This window comes from Passer domesticus, chromosome 4 (genome assembly GCF_036417665.1).
Source record: "Passer domesticus isolate bPasDom1 chromosome 4, bPasDom1.hap1, whole genome shotgun sequence".
In the NCBI taxonomy this organism is placed as follows: Eukaryota; Metazoa; Chordata; class Aves; order Passeriformes; family Passeridae; genus Passer; species Passer domesticus.
The window spans coordinates 81,706,090-81,727,938 of NC_087477.1; the positions used below are offsets into that span (position 1 = coordinate 81,706,090).

At 45.6% G+C, this 21,849-nt stretch overlaps 1 protein-coding gene across 9 annotated transcripts in view; it reads right to left on the bottom strand.

The window, feature by feature from the left end:
* Positions 1 to 21,849, bottom strand: part of SLC4A11 (solute carrier family 4 member 11) — a 143,822-nt gene that overhangs the window by 25,423 nt on the left and 96,550 nt on the right. For all 9 annotated transcript variants that reach the window (XM_064419072.1, XM_064419071.1, XM_064419073.1 and 6 more), the window contains 5 exons: positions 17,065 to 17,188; positions 13,581 to 13,787; positions 8,898 to 8,982; positions 1,636 to 1,761; positions 833 to 946 (listed from right to left, as the gene is read on the bottom strand). In XM_064419072.1, the coding sequence (XP_064275142.1) occupies positions 833 to 946; positions 1,636 to 1,761; positions 8,898 to 8,982; positions 13,581 to 13,787; positions 17,065 to 17,188 (656 nt within the window). The remainder of the gene's footprint in view (positions 1 to 832; positions 947 to 1,635; positions 1,762 to 8,897; positions 8,983 to 13,580; positions 13,788 to 17,064; positions 17,189 to 21,849) is intronic.

Consider the following 21,849-nt stretch of genomic DNA (forward strand, 5'->3'; position numbering starts at 1 on the left):
ACGAGAAATGGGGAGAGACACTTGGATAAATACTCCCCCCCCATACTGCTCAAAGCATTTTTCCTTGGGATTGAGGCCACAAAAGCAACTGGAATTTGCTCTTGCTGATATTTTGGGATGCTGTTGAGCAAGGGATGTCACAGCTGCTCCTTCAAGCTGGTCATAGCCCATTCTCTGATTATCCCCACAGATACTGAGCTTGTTCCTTTGGTTCATTGAGATCAGCTTGCAGTACCTGGAAAGCTGCTGATCATACTTTAAAACATTGATTAAAAAAATCCAAAACTTAACAAACCCAGAAAACTTTGTCTCAAGCTGGTTAAATGCAACCACATGAGAACACCATTACTTAAACAGATTTCCTCACTGAAGCTGAAGAAATGCTTATTTTCATGAAGTTTTTTCTCTGCAAAATGATTTCTTCAGAAAAAAAAGTTTGAATTAAAACAGGAGCAGGTCTTGATGATCCCTGTGGGACCCTTCCAATTTAGGATATTCTGATTCTGATGGTGACAGAAAGGGGAGGAATTTCATTCAGGTTTTCCAGAATCCCAGAATATCCTGAGCTGGAAGGGACTCCCCAGGATCATCCATCCAACTCCTGGCCCCACACAGGACACCCCAACAACCCCATGATGTGCCTGAGAGCCCTGTCCAAGCATTCCATGACTTTGTGCCCTGTAACTTCCCAGGGGAGCTTCACCTCCCTCTGGGGGGAGAACCTTTCCCTGACAGCAGCCATTAAACATCAATTTATCAAACAAACCCAACTCCAGCTCTACAAAGCTCTCACCCAAAGCCCCAACACCTCAATCCCCTGCTGCAGACTCACCATTGATGTAGAGGGCCAAGGGAGCTGTGGTCAGCAGCACCACCAGGGGCTGCCCTGAGAAGAGGGCGTAGAGCAGCCCTCCAATGCACTGCCCGAAAATCGTCTTCCGCACATCTGCAATTGGGGAGGATGGAAACAAAAACGGATTTGGGTCAATCCCTGCCTCAGCCAGGAGCACTCACAGGGCACAGAAACCAACCACTAATGAGGAGAAGAAATGTTTAAAGAGTGCAGAGGTAACACACTCATAAATCAAAAAGTGACCTTTTATTCATACCCATAATTTAGGTTTCCAGCTGTTCAGCTAATTGATGGACTCTGGGATTTTTTGTGTGTATTGTTATATTTTATATATACATTTAAAATGTATTTATTTTATTTTAACACCTATAAGACATAACCAGTGCTTGTTGGAACTGTGACAGCAGCACAAACTGCTTCTACAACTGGGATAAAGGATGATGTTTAGCTTCAATAATGGCAATCAAATCCAAGTCTAAAGCACAGGAGCTTGTACCAAGAAAAATGTGCAAATAATTACATTAAGTCAGCATAATTCAAAAATACAGCAGCATGCATCTGTATCAGTCCAAGTCAGATGATAACATCCAAAGCAGTGTTCAATTTTTCTGGTTTTCAACAAAAGTAATGAACTTAATTAGAAAAAAAAAAATCCTTCAGTCATGATTTTGGGTTTGTTTTCCCCCCGGTAAAAAAAAAAGGATCAGAAATTTCTGTGACAAGAATAACACTTGAAATGCACAAACTGGTAAGTTTAAGAAGTACAAAACTGATGAACTCACCAATAGCTCCTCGGGTATTTTCATCATTGAGGGATCCAAAGGCAATGGATGGAAGGAGGCAGGCAAAGTACAGAAAGATCATGGTTGTGATGTATTTCCCTATAGCTTTGTTGTTCCCAATAATACCTGGGGAAAACCACAACAAAAATCATGTTGGTGAAGCACTGAAAACCTTCTCACATCAGCCATAGGCACCGTGAGTTCATCTTGAGAAGCAGAAATTCAGTCCACCTTTAAACATGTAACCAAACTGTTAGTGTTTGATGCTGCACAACCCACACTTTTCTGTTCATCTGGAACCAGAAGTAGCACCAAAATTGCCACCAGACGTTTTTGACCTCATCAGAACACGAAATACAAGAAGCCTTTTGCTCAGTTTTGTCAGTCTGCAGAGCTTGGAAGAGGATCAAGGCAGAAACTGTAAGTTTAGGGTTCATAAACCCACACCCCTGCCTTTTTAACACCAACTTTTCAGGCATTCTGAACTGTGTCCATAATGAGCTTCACAACAATCTCTTCTCTTCCCTACTCTTGTCTTGGGCAGGAAAACATAAAGCACTTCATTTTTCCCTAGACAGAGGTCTAAGGCTGTAGGTTTGAATCAATAATATGCTACCCTGAGCCAAAAAATGGCAGTAGGACACAAAAACAAACAGCCCCAGAGGTCAGGAATGGCTACACAGAGATTTAACAAACCCTGCTGAAAGAACAGCCTCTCTCTTTTCCATCCACTCACCCCTCTCATCTCCATCGGAAAAAACACACCAGGCCAAAACACAAAGCAGCCAGAAAGAGAATTAAAGTGTCAGAATATGAATTTAAGAGCCTCTGAAGTAGCTTCCCTTCCCCTTCCTGTTTTCAGGCTGATGCTGATATGAGCTCACTGGGGATGCACAGGAGAAAGGATGAGATGACAGCAGCTTATGTTGCTCCAGGAGAACACTAGTTTTTCCACAGAATAGAGAGGATGCACTGGAGAAAGTTTCCTCAGCCTCCAGCCTGCCTGTGCCACCATCCTTGATGGTGCTGTTCCTCTGAGACAGCTGGAAGGGCTTGGATCTGCCTAATTCCCCTCTCTGGAAGGCTCCAGAGCAGAGAATTCCCACACAGGAATCTGCTCTGAGCTCCCAAATGTCCCATCGAAGCTTTTGCAGCATCAGTCTCTTGCTGAAAGAGGTAAAACCCAATGAGCTGGATCAGATAAAGGAGGGCTTGGCTTTTGAGGTTATTGGTGCCACACTGAAAATCTTTATCACCAGAATGAAAAGAACAAAAAAAATCTCTTAATGACTTTGGGATCTTATCTAACATCTGCTTTCTGCACCATTTGCAGGGCAGAGATAAGGATGGGAGGAGGATGTAAAAACCCAAAAATCAAAGGTGATGTGTAATGAACAGGCAGCCACATGAATAAAGGACACCTTGTGAAGTGCCTGCTTGCAGACAGGAGAGGAACAGCCACAAACAGCACTTCTGATGCTCAGCACCCTCAAACTCCAGGCTAAAACCTGACAAGAGACACCTCAAGCATGCAAATATGAGCTTGACCTTTTAGGAGTCATCAGACCAGCTGTTCCCAGGCAAATTCCTTTCCATTTATTGGGAAGATCCACAAACCACAGGTCACATTCCCCTGACCACTCCTGGCAACCCAAAGGGCCTGGAATTTAATTCTCACAGATGAAGACATCCTGTGATCCTGAGTCCAACAGCTGCAGGCTCCTGCCTCACATTCTAAACTGCTCAAAACCTTTAGAGAAAAGGAAGGATTTGGCAAGACAAACAGGGCTGAGGTGTGGTTCCATGAGTAGACAGTCACACCCTGGTTCAGAGGATTCTCTGTCACTCCAAAATATTGCTTTTTGGACAAGGGAGTCTTTCCAATATGAAAGGTCAGGGGCAACGATGCCTGGAAGCTTTGAAATGATTTCTGAAAGGACAACCAGGTCCAGAGAAGCAAATAATATCTTTTTTCAAATGGTTCAGGTAGTTAAACCACAGTAATGGAGGGCAGAAGGAAAAATCTTGAAGCGAACCACAAAAGCTCATTTTCAGTTTCAATCCTGGCAAAGCAACCCTTGCTGGTCATGGAGGTCCTTATGCATCAGGACATGGCCTCAAGCTGCACCAAGGGAGGTTCAGCTGAACATCAGGAGGAATTTCTTCATGGAAAGGGTTGTTAAACACTGGAATGGGCTGTCCAGAGGGGCAGTGAGTGCCCACCCCTGGAACTGTCCAAGGAAGGACTGGAGGTGGCACTCAGTGCTCTGGGCTGATGGCAAGGTGGGGACTGGGCACAGCTTGGACTCAATCTTGGAGGTTTTTTCCAATTTCAGTGATTCTGTGATTCATCCTGGTTGGGTCCAAGACTTCCACACTTTCTTTAATCCATAATCAGACAGATAAGATGCTAGGATCAAGAATCCTTCTGGTGGGCAGTGAAATTCACTTTGTAATGGAGACAATAATTACACCAGATTAAACACACTCCTTCCCAAAGCTGATTGCTCACTCTTTAATTGCAGTCACGACCAAACATTGCCGCTCCTTGTACAGATCCACCTGCCACAGGCACCACAATCCAGCATTAATCACAATTTACCTTTCTGCCTTTTTTAAGCCAACAACTGGTGAAACATTTTCAGGATGTTCTGAAGCCCAGGGACTGCTGTGGCTTCATTCAGAAGAAGGCGATCTGCATTATGATGGCATTTCATCTGTGACAGGCTCATAAAGCCACTGAAATATGTATCATTCCACCTGCACCATGGAAATTTATAGCATAAAAATCAACTCTTGGTCCAGCTGTGGAGTTTGAGTAGCTGATTATTACAGGAGCATTCCCCTGAAATTAAGGTATAGCTACACACTGGAATGGGGAGCAATTATGTTCATCAACGTGACAGTTCCATTTTATCTGCCTGGATTTCTGAAATGTCACAGTTTATAGAGACAAGGTTACAGTTTCAGGGGAAACTGCAGCAATTCTGGCCTCACTTTGCTTGAGATTCCACAAGCAATAAGTTAATGACCAGCAGCTCTAAAAAATGGGTTTACAGCTCCCGAAGTCTATTAATTGTGTATTTACTAAATCAAAATCACAACTGATGGGCATTCTCTGAACTGCCTGTTAATGTTTCTTCCCAATTCTCTGAAATATCCTGAGCAAAGAAAGTTTAATTACACTGACCTGCAGCACAGCAGCAAGAATGTGTTTATTAAAGCCCTAATTAAAAAAAGAAAACCCAAAAACATTTTCATATGAAAAACACTGTTAAAACTCAGAATTACAAACTTCTCCTAATGCCCTCAAGCTGGGCTTTCATTTATGTGATGGTTGCTGGACTCTGCCCAATGTTGGGAAGATGAATCTTCCCTGAAGTCCTGTGAAGAGTAAATCACAGAACAAGTGGGACTAAGAACTCAACTGGAAAAGGAAATCCACTCAGGGAGTTTGGAGCAGAAGCCAAGCATATGTTGAGACCAGAGAGGCATGAAAAATCAGATCAAGGCCCAGTCCTTTCCCTTTCCATCTCACTTTCTTTAGCCCATTTCCCAAGAAATCCTGGGTTTCTTGGAAGGAAACATCCATCAACAAAACACGATGCTTTTATACATCTTTAGAATGTTCCCATCCACCAGCAACACAAAGGGACCCCAAAGCAACCCAGGTTGGATGTTTTGGGCAACCGTGACAAGTTCAGGATGTTACACCTTGGTACTCAGGTGATATTCAGGGATGAAGGGCTGCAGAGTCATGCAGGAGCTCCCTCATATCTGATCTAGGGCAGGAGAGGCACAGAAGAGAAGGAATCTGCAATCCCTTTATTTCCCTCCTTCCCCAGGAATGGAATCCTGACAGACAAGGTGGCCAAGGCAACCAGGCAGGAAAGCTGATGAGGATCTGGCACACACCAAAGCCAGTCCATGGTCAACAGCTCAGGGTTCAGATCAAGGTTTAAGCTCTGAGCTACCTCAGACAGCCAGCAAAACAAAAGTTCTCTTTCAAATCAAATTTCTCCTACACTTTCAAGCTTTCCATCTAAGTATGCCCACATTGCAGGGAGCTTTGGAGATCTCCCTCCTGCAAAACACCACAGCAAATCCCAAGGATGCTGCCAGCAGACCTCAGGAGCTGCTAAGGGACCCTCTGCAGGACCAAGGACAGGGAGAAATCCACACTTCCAGCAGAGCTATCCACCCACCACAGCCAGGTATCAAAGACACAGGCCCAGAAAAAACTGGGAGAAAGAGAATAAAACTCAGTTCTTCTCTTTTTCCTTCATTTTCCCTCCCCAGGAGGTGAAGGAATACGGATGTTTAAGAACACAGCATCAAAGCTCACCATAAAAATCTCAGGCACCTCACATTTCCCACTGGGCACTTCAGGCACTGCAATTGTGTTTGTTCCTCTGTGTTGTACCAGAAAATAACACTGAAGAATGAGGACAGAAGCTTTCAGGAGTTTCAGAAATCTTGTATCTGAGTCCAGGGAGAATCCCCTTTCACTCAAACCAGTCTCAATATAAAGAAATTTCTGGAAGCTCCAGTTTGAGGCTTAAAGAGTAATAAAATTGACACAGAAGTGCTTTGAGCCAATTTGACAGGATCAGGATGAAGTTCAGCCACATTGGTTTTTTTTTTAAGATAGAATCCTACACACAAAGGTCACAGCCAAATGGATTAAGTTTAAAGAAAAACTACAGGAGTAGTTTTCCAGTTTAAAGGAAAACTACAGGATTCTCAGACTCAGAATAACCCAGTTCTTCATCTTCAGATGCTCCTGCTGGAAGACATCTATTAAAAGCCATCTTTATCACCAAAATCCTGGAAAAAAAAGTTTAGAAAACTCTTCCTTTGACCCATTCAGTAAAATGCACAAGACTTTGCCACAAAATGAAGTGGACAAGTTCCTAATCTGGAGTAAAAGGGAGAAAAAAAAGGAGAAAGACTTTTCCTTTAAGGATAATTTGTGCAGTGTGTGAAGAGGACCAATCCCACAAAACTCCAACTGGCCAAAGATTTGCTGGTCCTACAAAAAGCCTCATTATTTATCACCCTGCCCCTGATGGGTTTATCTGTCTAACCCCAAACCCCAGGATGCTCCTCAGGTTGAGGATTTAGAGACTCCAACCATTCAAACCCCAGCATTTGTAATTCAGAGCTCTTTGATGGTGCACATGTGGCTGTCTGGAGTGCAGATACTGGGATAGTTCAAATCCCTCATGTTCTGATGCACCCCTGCTTTGAGGTGCTCCAGGAATTCCACATTCCTGATCACCTTCGGTCTCAGTGGTTTATGGCACATGCTTCATGCTCCATCTGCTTTTCATTTCAAGCAGTTCCTTAAAGAATTCATCCTAATTTCTGGTTTCTGGGAAGAAATGGCCATACTAACATACTGTACTTTTTTAGAAAATCCCCTTTTCCCCCATTTCCTATTGAAAGGGCACAACTGCTCCTACAGTGAGAACCTCCCATTTGAGCTGAAGTAGTTCTGGAGTTTCACTGGGCTCTTTTTAACTCTCCAGAAGTTGTATTACAAAACACTGACACTTTTTAACCTGTGGTTGCATTTTATCCCAATTTTATGCTCATTCTGTACATCAATGTGTGCAAAGCCTGCAGAGCTCACAGCCGAGAGCTCAGGGCTGAGGCAGCACCCACAGGGTCCACATGGATGCAGTCAGAGACACAATATGGACTCTGAAGGGATCTTCCAAGTCTGCTGACAGCCAGAATTGGCTGCAGGACCAAAATCTGATGTTTTTGTGCCTGCTGGGCTCAGATAGGCACAGCAGGTACTGCTCTGTCTTGAGGTGGACATGGGTCCCCACAAGGCACTTCTGCAGCAGTTCCTTTCTCAAGTGCTTCAATATCCCTTTATAATGAAAAATGAGCCTTTGACAGCTCTAGAAAGCAACAGCCAAAGGGATGAAGTGTCCAGATTAGGAGCTCAAGTGCCCTGCCAGACCTGATGCCAGTGATGCATACACCAAAAATTAATGTTTCTGTTTTATCCAAATCCTTGCTGCTCCCCTGAAGATCAATTTATATCCCCTGTACACCTCAAAACACCCTCAAATCCCCAGAGAAATCAGCATTAGCCCTCTCATCACACTGAGTCTCCTGAAAATAGTTTCATCCCAGCAGTGCCAAAGCACCTGGAGAAAGCACCCAGCACTCAAGCCCTGTGCTAAGCCAACATCTCATTCAAGTTCCTCTTCTGGCTGGAAGGGAGTGAGGACACACATCCACAGCCTTGGCCAGGCTTCTCCGAAGTTGAAGCTGCCTGTGGAAGGTGGCTTTGCAAGAGAAGACTTTGAAAATTGGAGTTTGGGAGGGCATCCTTGTTTTTTTATGCCTAATTCAAGGAAGATCACCCTCATCTCATGAGCCTTCACAGCACTGGTGCACTGAGGAAGGCAGGGACACACAGTTGAGCTAAGGTGAATTTAACAGCAGGAAGGGATAAATTTCTGATTTATCTGATAAATCTCCAAGGTTCTCCCTGCCTACACTTTAATTCTCCGTTTTATTTGAACTTTCTGGGTATGAGATTGAATATATCAACCAGCTCCCCAACAAGCTGCAGGAAACACATTTTGATGGCAGGCTGGGGCTCTGTAACCCCACTTTGCCCTGAAGATTCCGCCCAGCCTTCAAGAAAGTGAAAGTCTGTGAGTGAAAAGGGAGAAAACAACTCTTAAAAACCCCCAAGGCCGCTGTGGGAGCTGCATCAAGCTGAGGCTCACTATAAACACGGCGTGCTGCTCCTGTGATCTGGCGGCAGCGGACGAGCCGTATCCTGTTTTTCACAACACCGGGCTGAAGTTACTGCAGCTCACATTTTGTTTAAGCATTCTCAACTCCCACAGCATCACTATAATTAGTGTGGAGCCGGCTTGCAGAGGCAGCAGAAAGGGCCTATCAGGCCAGTGCTGAGTAATTAGATTGCAAGGAGTTGATCTGAGTCTACACACGGCAATAATCGATCCATTTAATCACTGCTTAATGAAAATTAAAATCCTCATCCGCGCACAGCCAGCACCTTCATTAAGGAAACGCTGCAGGAGCCTCATCTCTGGTGCTCCACGCTGCCCATTCACAGCCTTTTGCCAAAACACCCTTTTCAACAAGGGCCTGGAGAGCTGTTACACATATCAAAGCACACATTGAATGCACACTGTAAACAGGACATCACATCACAAAAAAAAAATCCCCACTCGGGGCAGCGCTTCCATAAACATTGGCCAACGTACCATCGGTGAAGTCCAGCGCGTACACTGGGAATCTTCGTGCAATGTCATCAGAAATCCCCTTGCCAATATTGAGAAAGTCGTGCAGCTGAAGAAAGGAAGGAAGTGCTGTGTCAGTGTAAAGGCTCATGCATTGTTAAAGAGATTAAGCTCCTTATTCAAGCCTGATAGGAGCGAGAGGGCTCGTTTTCAATAGGGCATTCAAATCCCATCTTGTCATGATAATAAAAATAAACTCGCCGGGATTCAATTTATATCCTCATAGCATTGTAAAGGAGAAAATCCCCCAGACCACCCTGTTTTCCTCCCTTCCTTCCCTTTTCCCCCTCCCATTCCTATCTGCATCCCTGTTTTGCAGGTGAGGGAGCTGAGGATCCACTGGATGGATCAGACATTGGGTGCCCTGGGGTCAAACACGTCTGAGGTGCCTTCCCCATCCTTCCACACAACTTTTCCTTTAGATGCCAGCACAAGAATTCCCCTAAATCCATGTGAAACCTCTGAAAGAGGATCCCCTGCAAGTGCTTCTTCCTTGGCATTGCCATGGCAAAGGGAGACCTCAAAGACAGGTGAGGGAACTCAAGCTGTCTGCACCTCACACTCCATCAACAGGGAAAAGCTTGAATAAATCCACACAAACAAGCCATAATTTCTGCTCTTAAAGCACAATAAAAACACTGGGGAAGGGTTCCAAAAATTCAACACGTTCCCTTTTATTCCTGGTTTGGGGGCCTGCAAGGTGCAGTGGGATTGCTGATAGGATCTGCTGCTCACCACAGGCAATAAGGAGCTTGTCAGGAATATGTGACAGCTGCTATTGACTCTCAGCCTCCCAATCCTCCCAACTCCTTCCTTATGGAAAGCACATGGAAAGCATCAGGGTAGGCAACACTTACAAATGAGGCACCTGTCAGATTTTTTCCTGTTACTCTCAGAGCACACAAACCACTCTGAAAATCAAATGCACCTTTATGCAGTGATAACAACCCCAGCTGCCTCAGCTAAAACATTTCATGTATTTGTTGCAAAACCAGGCACAGAAGAGTTATAACCTCTGCTAGGGAGTGTAAGGGAGGAAATAAAAATCACAGACACAAAATTTACAACGACAGATCATCTCAAAGCAGTAGGGAGCTCTTCCTTTGGCTGCTTCATGTGGAAACTGATAAAAATGACTGCTTGAGAAAGGTACAGGGCTCATTTAATAGACTACAGACAGCTTTACCTTCTCTCTGGGGACTCACCTGTTTGCAGCACCTGGGAAATCAGAACCACAAACAAAATAAAGAAGGGAATCTCCTTTAGAAGGAACACACTGAGCACAGCAATGACGGGGTTTGGGGTGCAAAAGAGGACCAGCTCCTTTATCAGTGACTGTATCACCTCAGATTTCAGCTATTTAAGTCAATTCTGCTACAATTTGTCAATGCACCTGTAGGACTTTTTAAACTTTAGAACAGTTTCAACTCTAATCTGAACAACCAGGATGAGCAGACAGATGTGTCGCCAGCAGACACCAGCAAAACATCTGCATTTGAAGCATTTCCGAAAAATCTCTGCTCTTCAACCATATTTGGTGGCAGAATTGGACATCAAAGCCAGATGCACTCGAAAAGCAATTTAATTTTTCCCCCCAGAAGGAGATTCCTGAAGGCATGAGTCAGCCAGAGAATGACAATGGCCTCAGACTGGGATGTTTACTTATCATGCTGCAGTGAGCACGGGGAAAAGGATGCTCAGGGTGTCTCATCTTCCAGGGAAGGAGGAGCGTGGCTGCTGCTGGCCTGGGGCAGCAGGGAGGGGGCTCTGGGCAACAAAGCCTGTTCCAGGCAGCTGGGAGTGTGCAGAGGAGGAAAGCACTGCCTAACTCATCCCACAAGGCACCAGGGTTATGTTTAAGACCTGCCCTGATTTTTTCATGCACTGGTTTCTTGTGTGTGTGAGTGTGAAATGAGGGGAGGGGGTGTCAGTGGAACCTCACCAGTGGGAAAAGCTGTTCCTTCTGTTGGGCTGATCCTCCTGTGAGCTTTCCTCTCTGCTCTCTACCCTCAGACTCAACCTGGGCTGCACCAGAGATATCACAGAATCACAGAATGGTTTGGGATGGAAGGGACCTCAAAGTCCACCCAGGTCCACAGGAAGGGACACCTTCCACTAGCCCAGGTGGCTCCAAGCCCCATCCAACCTGGCCTTGGACACTTCCAGGGATCCAGGGGCAGCCACAGCTTCTCTGGGCACCCTGTGCCAGAAGGATTTCTTCCTAATATCCCATCTCAATCTACCTCTTTCAGCTTAATGCCATTCCCCTCTCTCCTGTCACTCCACACCCTCTCCAGCCCTCCTTACAGTAGGAGGCTGCTAAAAGACTGAGTTACAAAATACACAAAAAAATACAAAATGTAAAAGACTAAGTTTACTGGCCTCCAAAGTTACAGCCCTTTTTGGTTTCACTTTTATCCCTCAACCTAGCCAAATAGATGAAGTTCATGAATTTTTCCACTTTGCATTCTACAAATCTCTCCCAGCTTCTTGCCATTATTTGGGTTAGAGCAAGAGGCTAAGCCAGCACTTAGCAGCTACAAAGCCAAACAGAAAAAATGTGCTCCAACAACTCTGACCCTTCCTCAGCCCTCCCCAAAATTCTGGGGGGGCTGCAAGAGTATTTTACAGAGATCAGGGACATGAGTTTGTGCAAAACCACAACATCCTCCTGTTGATGCTGAGCACACACAGCCCCCTCAGCAAATCCACACAGGACACAAAATCATAGCCAGAAAAACATCACAGTTGTTAGGGGCTCCTCCATGAACAAAATCACAATTAGATGCCTCAGTAAACAAGAGAATTTCAGGCTGACTTAATTATGATTGAGTACATAGCCTTGCCTAAATAATCCTCTGAGATGAGCCAAGGCAAAGTGACGGGGCTGTAGGCACAGCAGGGAATGTGACTGTCACATCCCCCTCAGTATTTCAGCAGAGGTGAAAACAAGCACTTGCAAAATCCCACTCACATCCAGAATTTAAGGCCTGTTTCCCATCACTGCAGGACACAGGAGGCCAGGTTTTCATGTCACCCAGAGACTTTGCACCTTCCTGGGAGCTCACTTGTCATAGTCCAGGGTTCCAGTGAGGGTGTTTATTTCTCTGGGGGTGGCTGACAGGTTGAAATTACACTCCTGGTCTCACATGGCTTTGTGCTCATATTAAATGCTTCCTCTCCACAAGGGAGGAGATGCTGGAGATGGCTCTCAGGAGCTGAGCAATCCAGCCTAGGAGCTCAAATCAACCTCTTTCTCCAGACAAACCTTGGCTTGCCAGGAAATCTCCCTTCCCAGCTCTTTGTGCTGGCAGGGCGAGGTGAGGATACAGAGGCTGCATCTCCCAAGAACTCAAGGATAAAAATGGTTTTTAAAAAAACAACACTTCAGCAAATCCAAGCCCACAACTGTCAATGCCAAAAGCAAGAGCTGAAGGAAGAAGTGTCACCCTCTACAGCACTGGCTTGGAGAAATCAGGATTCTGCCTGGCCAAGGCTGCTTTTCCAAGCAGGCCAGCAGGAATCACCAGTCTCAGGGCCAAAAATCTACAAGCTCAGTGTCTCATCCAGCCCTCCTCACCAAACCACAGAGCAGAAAACCCTCTGGAGACATCTTTTTGCTATTCCTAGCAAAAGACAAAGTCAGACACTTCAACTACTCTAACAAAAATCCATTTGAAAGGTCAGGTGTAGAGGGTTAAACCTACTTTAGGTGAATTACTACTCCAAATATCCCTGCCTTGCACACGCTGGGTTTCAAGAGGGTTTCAGGACTTGTTCTGCAAAGTTAAGAGCAGATATGGGGTCTAGCAAAGTTCAAAGCACTACCTATAAGCAAGGGGATTCCACAGGAAAAACACGAGCTTTGCTCATTTCCAGATGTGCAGATCAAACCCCTTAAATCTATTCCAGGGGGGAAAAAAAAGTGATAAGTGAAGCAGCTCCTGCACTAAAAGAACCCAAAGCTTTGGGGTTATTTTTAATTCAGGGACAGGAGCAGCATGCTGGAGATGGCACAGTTTGTTTTTCAGGTATGCTGTCTGCTTAAAGAATGGATTTCTGAACGGAAAAACAAAGCAATGACCAACACACAGGAAATTCCAGAAAAGAAAGCTGAGTTACAGCATTTCCCTCCAACTTTAAAAGTACAAAGCAAGTAATGTTTTACAGAGCTACAGATCAAACAGGGAGAATTCAGGCCAAATACTGACAGACAACTTTTAAGTGAAATTACCGTGCAGAGAGATGGCCAAGAAGCCTTTTGGCTGCAGGAAAGACAAGCAGCAGCTTCCTTCAGAGCCTTCTGATTGTAAGGATTAAGTACCTTGGGCTGACAAGGAGCAGGGATCCATTAATCCCACCCTAGACTGAGCATCTGGAATCAAAGTCCTGTAACCATTTCAAGCCCCAAGTGCTCTGCATCCCTTCAGCACCTGCCTCTTTAAAGTGGCTTTTTGGAGATTTACAGCAGATTCTGAGGAAGGTGGATGTGCACACTGCAGAAGTTTGGGGAAGTTTTGGTGTTGGGAGCTTGTTGGGAATGCTGCTGCATCCACTGGCCTCAAGTGTTCACCTCCTCACCCCACATCCCCTTGGATGGATGGATTTGGACACCAGGGCAGGGCAGAGGTGCTGGCCAAGCCTTACCTTGAGCTGTTTGTTACCGTGTGACATGTGCCCATCTTTCATTCCTGAGGGTCTCTGATTGGCCACCGTCAGCAAGTGGCGTTGGTGCACCAAGGCCTCCTTGAACTCCTCCTCAGTTTTGGTTTCCAGAAGCTTCTGCCGGAAGGTTATGTCTGAAAACATTGTGGCAAAGGTCCTGCCAACTTCTGTGGCCGTTTTGGTGCTTTTCTAAGCAGGGAAAAACAAAAAAGACAGAAAAAGTGCTTGTGAAACCATTTAATTTCACTTCTGAAAGGTAAATCCCTTAATTTATCCCTCTGAAGAGGAACCTGCTCAGCTCCCAGGATCCCAGAGAGACCTGAGGGAGGAGGGCACTTGTGGAAGCTGTTGCAGATGAACACACATCCACAGCAGAATCCTCTGGAGGCACCAACACAGGTCCTGAAGCCCTGATTGATCTTTACTTGATCAACTTCCCAGAAACCAATCCAAAGCTGAATCATGCTGAGAGTGCATTTCACATCCCTGGTTTCCCTTCAAGACAAGACAAAAAATCTTTGCTACTTAACAGCACCTCAGCATTGCTGCTCCTGGGGTGGAAAGGTTTCTGCAGGTATTGATGTCTTATCTGAAAGACTGAGATTATTGTGCTCATCTGATTCCTATTTTCTGGGCATTAAAACTCAATTCATTTGGCCACTCTGGGGCAATTCTGGCAGCACAAGTGGAGACTGAGAGCTCTCAGTTCAAGTAGCCACTGGCACAGAGGAAAGGATGGGAAAAAACAGCTGGGAACACACCCAAGGGACTCCTGTCTGTCTTCACTAAATGTTTGGAAGGGACAGGAGTCTTGCAGACATGAAAAAAGTGCTTCTTTTCAGGATTTAATATTTTTGTGAGACACAGGCCTGATCTGTGGGGGTCCAGCTTCCAACAGAATCCAAGCTGCTTTCCTACTGCAGGAAATGAAATGCAAAGGGAAGAGTGAAGGAGGCTGAGGTCCCCATCCCTGCACAAACCCACCAAATCCAAGCTCTCAAGGCCCTGACCTGCTCATCTGCTCCTACTGTGGCCAGGACAGGTACGACACTTGCCAAGACTAAATTACACAGAACAGCTCATTAAAAGCTCCTTCTGATGCCAAGTTTTAACCCACCCACATCTTCTACACGCTACACTCATCATGCAGCAGCTACCAGAGACACCCAAACATTCCCCAGCCCTGGAGAACCTCCAAGCTCCTCAGTCTGCTGTGAAAAGTAGAGTGAGCATCTGTGATTGATCCCAATTGCTTCTCATGATTCACAACCGAACAGATGAACAATTTCTCCATGGACACAACCAAATAATTCAGTGTGGGTGACGCAGAAGCGCAGGTGTGGGTGGCACTGAGCTGGTCCCAGAGTCATTGCTAATGCTGTCCTTCCTCCATCACTCACATCACCCTCCTCTCTGCCATTTGCTCAGAAAAACTGTGGCTGCCCCATCTTCCATTTGCTCCAAAAAACTGCAGCTGCCCCAGCCCTGAAGTGTTCAAGGCCAGGTTGGATGGGACTTGGAGCAACTGGGACAGTGGAAGGTGTCCCTGAACATGGCAGAGGTTGGAATGAGATTGTCTTAAGTGTCCCTCCCAACCCAAACCATTCTGGGATTCCATCACCAGGAATGTCCCTTCAAACACTCACTAGGGCACATTCAATTTAAGTTTCCAGGGAGAGGTTTGGATTTAAGTGAAGGATTTTGCCTGGGACTTGCTTTTAAAGTCTGTGAACCTGCCTGGATTTGCCATCACAGAAGAGGCTCTACCTTTCACCTCTAAGCAGCAACAATCCTTGGGCTGGATGCTGCAAGGATTGCTTCAACATTCCCAATGCTCTTCCCATTTTTCCTTTACAAAAGAGATGAACAGTTTAGAGAGGATAGATATTTGCAGGAAAACTCTTTTTTTTTTCCTTCCTCCATATTAGCAAGGCAAAGAATCTGGATTTCCAGCATAACAAATGCCCATTTTGTGGACTTTTCCCCCTCTGTTGAATGTGTTGCTGTCAGCAGGTTAATTATTTTAACTGCTGCACCAGAAATGCGCACTTGGGGCTGGCTCCACCAAGCCATTTAAAATAAAAAAGCAGATTGGCAAGTGCAAGCTCTGTTGGCCTCCACTCCCTTCCCTTAATTTGATGCTGACCATTGGAATTGCAAACTCTCGGCATCCGAGCGGATGCGGAGCCGCTCGCCGGGCGCTTTGCACGTAGCTGGCCCGAGATAACAATGAGGGAGAGATCCATGGAGCTACACACAGCTCCAGGTGTTCTCCCTCCTGCTTTGCACAAGGAACATCAATATGTTTTCAGCGTGTTGGCTTCGAGGTCGATGCCAAAAGCATCGAGCGGCTCGGTTGGGAAAGACCTGCCAGAAATCCTGGGAAAGAAGGAAACACCAGTATTCCCATTTAAACGTGGGTGGTGGTGAAGGGGGGAGGAGACAGGCCAGACCAGCAGGTCCCAAGGTCACACAGATAGCATTGAAGAGCAGGAAATTGAATCAGGACATATCCTGTCCCAGGAAAGGTCCCCAAGCTCTCCAGCACCTCCCAGGAGCACAGACCCAGCAGCCCCAAGGTGTAAACAGCCAGCTGGAGTGTTAAAAGGTCTTGAGCTTTGAACCATTCAGCCATCAGCTGGAAGAACCACCTTGGTAAGGCCAGGGCTTTCTAGGAAGACAGGATGGTGATCCCCAATTAACCTTGATGCACCCCATGATATCAGAGGCAGACTTGGATGATCCTTGTGGGTCCCTTCCAACTCAGGATATTCTGATTACAGTAAAAGTGTTCTACTGTGCCATTCTTGCCTACACCAAAGAACCAGAACTTGAGCAAGCTTTAACCTTGCTGTTTTGAGTGCTAAAAGCTCTGAAAGGCCCAAAGAGCCTCAGGGACAGGTTGACCTTAAAATGACCACAGCTCCCAGAAAGTCTCACCCTCACTGCAACAGAGCTCAAAAAAGAATCATCTTCCTCTTGGCTACAACAGCTCCAGCTGCTGCAGCCACACGTGCAGGGTAAATGTCAGCCCCAACAGGGAAGTTTGTTGGGAAGCAACCCAGACCTTTGCCCTGAGGCACCAGCTGTAGGCTCACAAGGGCCTTTCAAAAGCTTGGCTTTAGCAAGGAACTGCATTTCTTATCTCTAAAAATAGCAGCTCCAGCTGGAGAGGAGAATCCATGGAGTGTGAAGGGCATCCCAGGTGTGTGTGGGGACTAGAGTGGTCTCCTCCCCATCAGGATACAGGCCATAAGACAAGGACACAGCCCACCAATCCAGCCCTCACTAACAGAATAAATCATCTTGACAGCTGCTGAGGAGACCTCAGGCCTTTTCACATCCCCTTGTGTTTTAAAAACAACACTTATTAACCCTTGGAGGAGCCCAAGGAAAAGCAAACTCAGGAAGTTCCCTGAAGTTATGAAGCTCCCTGAAGTTATGGAGCAAGAAGAGCAAAACTCACCATCTTGGGAGGAGCCAGGACCAGTATCACAAATCTGACTTCACAGGAGTTCTCCCCCCAGTTCTGAGGCCTCTCCAGGCGGCTGATGCAAACGTGACGTCGCTGAAGGGACTTTATAGTGCAACTGTGGGGGGAAATGGGATTGTTAGACTGGGCCCCACAACAGCAGCAATGATCTCCCCTGGTGCACAAGCTATAAAAACACATTTCACCTTTGAGAAACACATTATGTTGCTGGCTAAAGACTTCTGGAGTCTTAAAATTTAGTTACTATCAGCCCAATTCTGCTCCCTTCTGTACAATTTGACATCCATGCTTTTATGGGAAATACCTTTCAAGATTTCAAGGTGTATTCTGCCTTCTCCTCCAGCTGCTTTTTAACAGCCAAGAAAACAAATGACAGAGAGCACAACACACTGAGTACTTGCAGAGCTACAGAAGCTTCTACACACACACAAAAAAGCCTCTTATTAAAAAACACCTGCATTATTGGAAAGCAGATTACACTTCATTTCACCTGATCTCCCAAGGTGCTTCTGGAAACACTAAGGCAAAATGCCAAGCCAATACACTCCCACTTCTGCCTCAGGCAGACCTCTCTGTTGTAATGGTTTTTCCCATTTGCTCCCAGCTGTTGTTTTCCCTTTTCTGGCTCCCAAGTGTTTAAGAAACCAGGCTGACCTCCCTGCTCAAGAACCACAGAGACGGGATTAGTGCTTGGAGGGAAATCCTTGGCTGTGATCCAGGGGATGGGATGGATGTTTGACTCCCAGAACCAAGACTAGCAAAAAAAGCTGTGTGCAATAAACACAGGGATCATCTCCAGAGGCAGTGAAAGACCAGATTTGTCTCCACCCTGGGATATTTAACCAGAGCTGGGACCTGTCTAGCTTCCACTTTTCCTGCTGGGAAATTTTGGGGCTTGCTGCAGGGGCACCAGGGGGGTAATGCCAGCCTGGCATGCAGCTCTCCTGTTCCCTTTAAAGCCACCAACCACTTCCCAACCCTTCTGTAAACCACTGGTGAAAAATGCACACAGGGTTTGCCTACAGACACCTGGTAGAGATATGGAAGTGTTTCCCTACCTCAGAGTTATTATTATGTATTACCCTCTTTTTACCTGGCTCAAAGTTATTTCAGCTACTTGTTCACTTTTGTTCATCTAACAAGCACCTATCACGGTCCTCCAACAGGAGGATTTATTTCTCTAATTTCTCTTCCATAATCCCATTTTATTTCTTTCCTTTTAAGATGTATTCTCACCATCCATACACCCTGAGGGCTGTTCCATTAATGAGATCTTTGGCTGGAGATGTCCTAGTCTGGACTACATCATATTTTCTATCAAGTTCTTCATTATTTGCATTTAAAAAAAAAATAGAAATCACACCAAGTATTTTCTTACTGAGTTTGACTTCCTGATCTCAGACTGGAAGCAGCCTGCTTCTATAAATTAATCTCATAGAGACACTTGTCTGAGAGCAACCAAACAGTTTAATTAGAACAATACAGGGCATGAGAAAGATGACACTGTTTCATTTATTTCCTAACTTCCCTTCACCACAGCCTCTTGTTCTTTTTGTACTTGAATCAGCTTTGGAAGAGAGAAAGATCAAGGCAGCTCCTAAGGTGAAGAATAAATATCTTTTGAAGTAATTGAAAATAGAGTGCAAGCTACACTTGTTTTCACAACCAAAGCCAAGCCCCTGGTTGCAATCCAGCTGTGGCTGGACAGTAGACAAGTATCCATGTGTTGCAGTTCAACAAGCCAGAGGGGACATGAACTCTGGGCTTTGGACCAACTGGAGAACCTTCAAGTGGCCCAACAGCTTCAGTTCTCTCACCTTCACCCACCTGGTCACCAGCAGTGAATGATTACTGCACCATCAGCATTAATTCTGAGCTCAGTTCTCAGCATTTGCACACATCAGCTGCTGAGCTTGATGCCCTGTGAAGGATGACCTGGAACAGAGGCTGGACAGAGCTAAAGTAGGGATTTATTAAATGGCCTCAGTGGAGGCACCTTGGGCAGCACAAGAGCCCAGCCAGGGCTGCACCCAAGATGAACCAAAATGGTCACAAAAATTGATAACCTGTCATGGGAGCTCTCATTTTGATCAGTTCTGCTCCATTTGCAGATTGCAGTTCATTGTCCAATTCCAGCTTCAGCCCCTGCAGTCCCATCCTTGTTTTTCTCTCTCCAGCCCACGTTGTTTGTGCTCTTGGGCCTGAGATTTGGATCATTTGTCCTTGGTGCCCAGATGGAGAAGGAATTGTTTTGTCCCCCTGCTCTGTGCAGAGAGCTCACCATCACCTGATATAAAGCCCAGACCCACACACTAAAGCAGCACAGAATCTGAAAAATAGAAAAGGCTAAAACCTGAGACATCAAGCTCATAGAATAATCTGTTTTGAAGAGGAAGGTTTGCTGAGCATTTTGGACATCATTTCTACCCCAGACATGGCCAGCAGCAGGTATCAGCACCTGCGGCTCACAGAGCTGTACCAACACTTCCCAGACACCTTTCCTTCCCTACCATGTGCAGCAGGCAGGACCTGACCAAGCAAGAAGCCACTCAAGCACAAAGCAATTTGGAAAAGCCTATTATAAAGTGCAACAACAAAGCAAGCCACACGTTCTGGAGTTTTCTTTCTCCCTGGAGTGACAGGGTTATGTTTCAACTCCATGAATTCTCTCCAGGGCTGTGTTTTCCAGAGACAGGAGTCTGCCAGCAGTGCCACAATCCCACTTCAGCTCAAGAGCTTCCTGGGTACAGAGGGAAAACTGGACTGTAAAAAAAAGAGCTTTTCTATTGGGTCTCTCTCATACACAAGATAATTTTCATGGCAGCCACCAAAAATTTGGGCTTCTCTTAGTCAGGAGTTCACTGTTCCCTTAGGCTGAGGTACTGGGCAAGAAGAGGATCCCACAGTAGTGAAAGATTTCACACAGAGCATATTGACAAGACACCAAAAAATTCACTGGCATTATCAACCCTTTTCACCTCAAATAGTTTATTTTATCCATAGTGACGGAGTTTGAGGATTCTCACACTTCTGAGAGTCTCCTCCAGCTCCTCTGTAAAGAACTCTATGGACACTGACACATGGACCTAATCCCAACATCACACCAGTAAAATTGAGAATTTCCAACACTTAGGTCAATGTACAAATAATTTAGATCAATAACACCTTTACAAATCAGGCTGGAGTTGATTTAGTGAGGACAAACCTGATTAAAACCAGATTTAAACAGGTGCCACAGAGAAGATGGGATGTACCTGAGCCTGGCTGCATGGAGGGGAGGAACAGTGCAGAATGCAGCCTCATCTCAGTCTGGTCTCCTTCTGTTACATCCATTTATTTGAGGAGAAAAAGATGTTTCAATAGTTCCAGTGCAAGGCCAAGTCACTCCTGCCCATGCATCATTCAGCAGCTCAAGCTTTTCTTCAAATTTAAGCCATTATTTAGCTGACTCAAATCCTATTCCCTGGTGTAGCAGTTACAGCTCCCACTTTTGTTTTAATTCCAGAATCCAGATACAAATACAATACAAACCAAAAGTGCAGTTCCAACTAGAATTGTACAAATATTTGTAAAAGACACACACACACAAACAAAGTTCCTTGGTTCACATGGAGAAATCCCAAGTCAAGCAATACTGCAGGTAAAAGTCAGCACAGCTCAGGCCAAGAAGAAAATCACTTTCAAAATGAAACAACTTTTTTTTAAAGTAGCACTTAAACAAATTCCCACTAAGAAAAAAAATTAAAAGCTGGAGGGTAAATAGCCAAAGCCCCAAAAAACTAAGAACTAGCAAGACATTTTCAGATGACTCTAAATCAAGTCTGGTTTGGTCAAAGCCTCCAAGTTCTTTTTTGGTTTGAGTTGAGCTACATTTGATTCTCCCTTGGTTTGGCCAGAAAGCTGAAAAATCTATTTTCACCCAGCATTAGTCAGCCCAGGAAATGCTGGACTATGATTTAATGAGATGCCAGGTTGTGTTCTCAGCAGTTTTATCTTGATCCCCCAATAATTGAGCTCGTAAAAAGGGCATTTAAATTATAGCACAAATTCTGCTTCCCTGTGCTCCTCTCTGCCTCTGGTGGTGCTGAGGGTGGCACTGGGATGGTGAGAACTGGCAGTGCTCCACCAAAATCCCAGATCCACCGAGTCCCACGTGCCCCAGGTCTGCCCCACACCCAAGATGTTATCAGAGTAATAACACATTGCTCAACCAAATCATAAAAAGGGTCAAATTATGGAGACCTAAGAGAAACAGAAACCCTCTTTTAAAAGGGCAAGAAAGGAAGTTAATTCAGAAACAAATTATCCCTTGCAGTATGAAAAAGTGCCCAGCAGAGGTAATCAGCCAGCCAGCCTTTTCCTGTCCCCACACAGAACAACAATGACACTTCTTGTTCTCAACCACTGCCAATAAATCTTCCTTTGCTGAGCAGCTCCAGGCACCAGCTTTGAGAAACCAGGATCTGCAAGTGAGGAACGAAGCTGTGGCCAGGCCAGGCAGCTCACCCACAGCTTGGCATGGGCTGGTCTCAGCCACAACACCCCCACTCCAGGCTGGAAGTCCTTCTGGCCTTGGAAACGCACCTTGCTGGGCTCCAGGAAGACTCATCCTCTCCAGGGGGAAGGATCTCCTCCAGGTCAGTGCATATTGAGAGCTCCTTTCCATCATACAGCACCTGCAGGAGCTCCCCAGCACCACCTGGGATGGCCCAGCATGGGGGGAGAGCCCCTTAAAAGAAAATTAATTGGTTCTCTGAA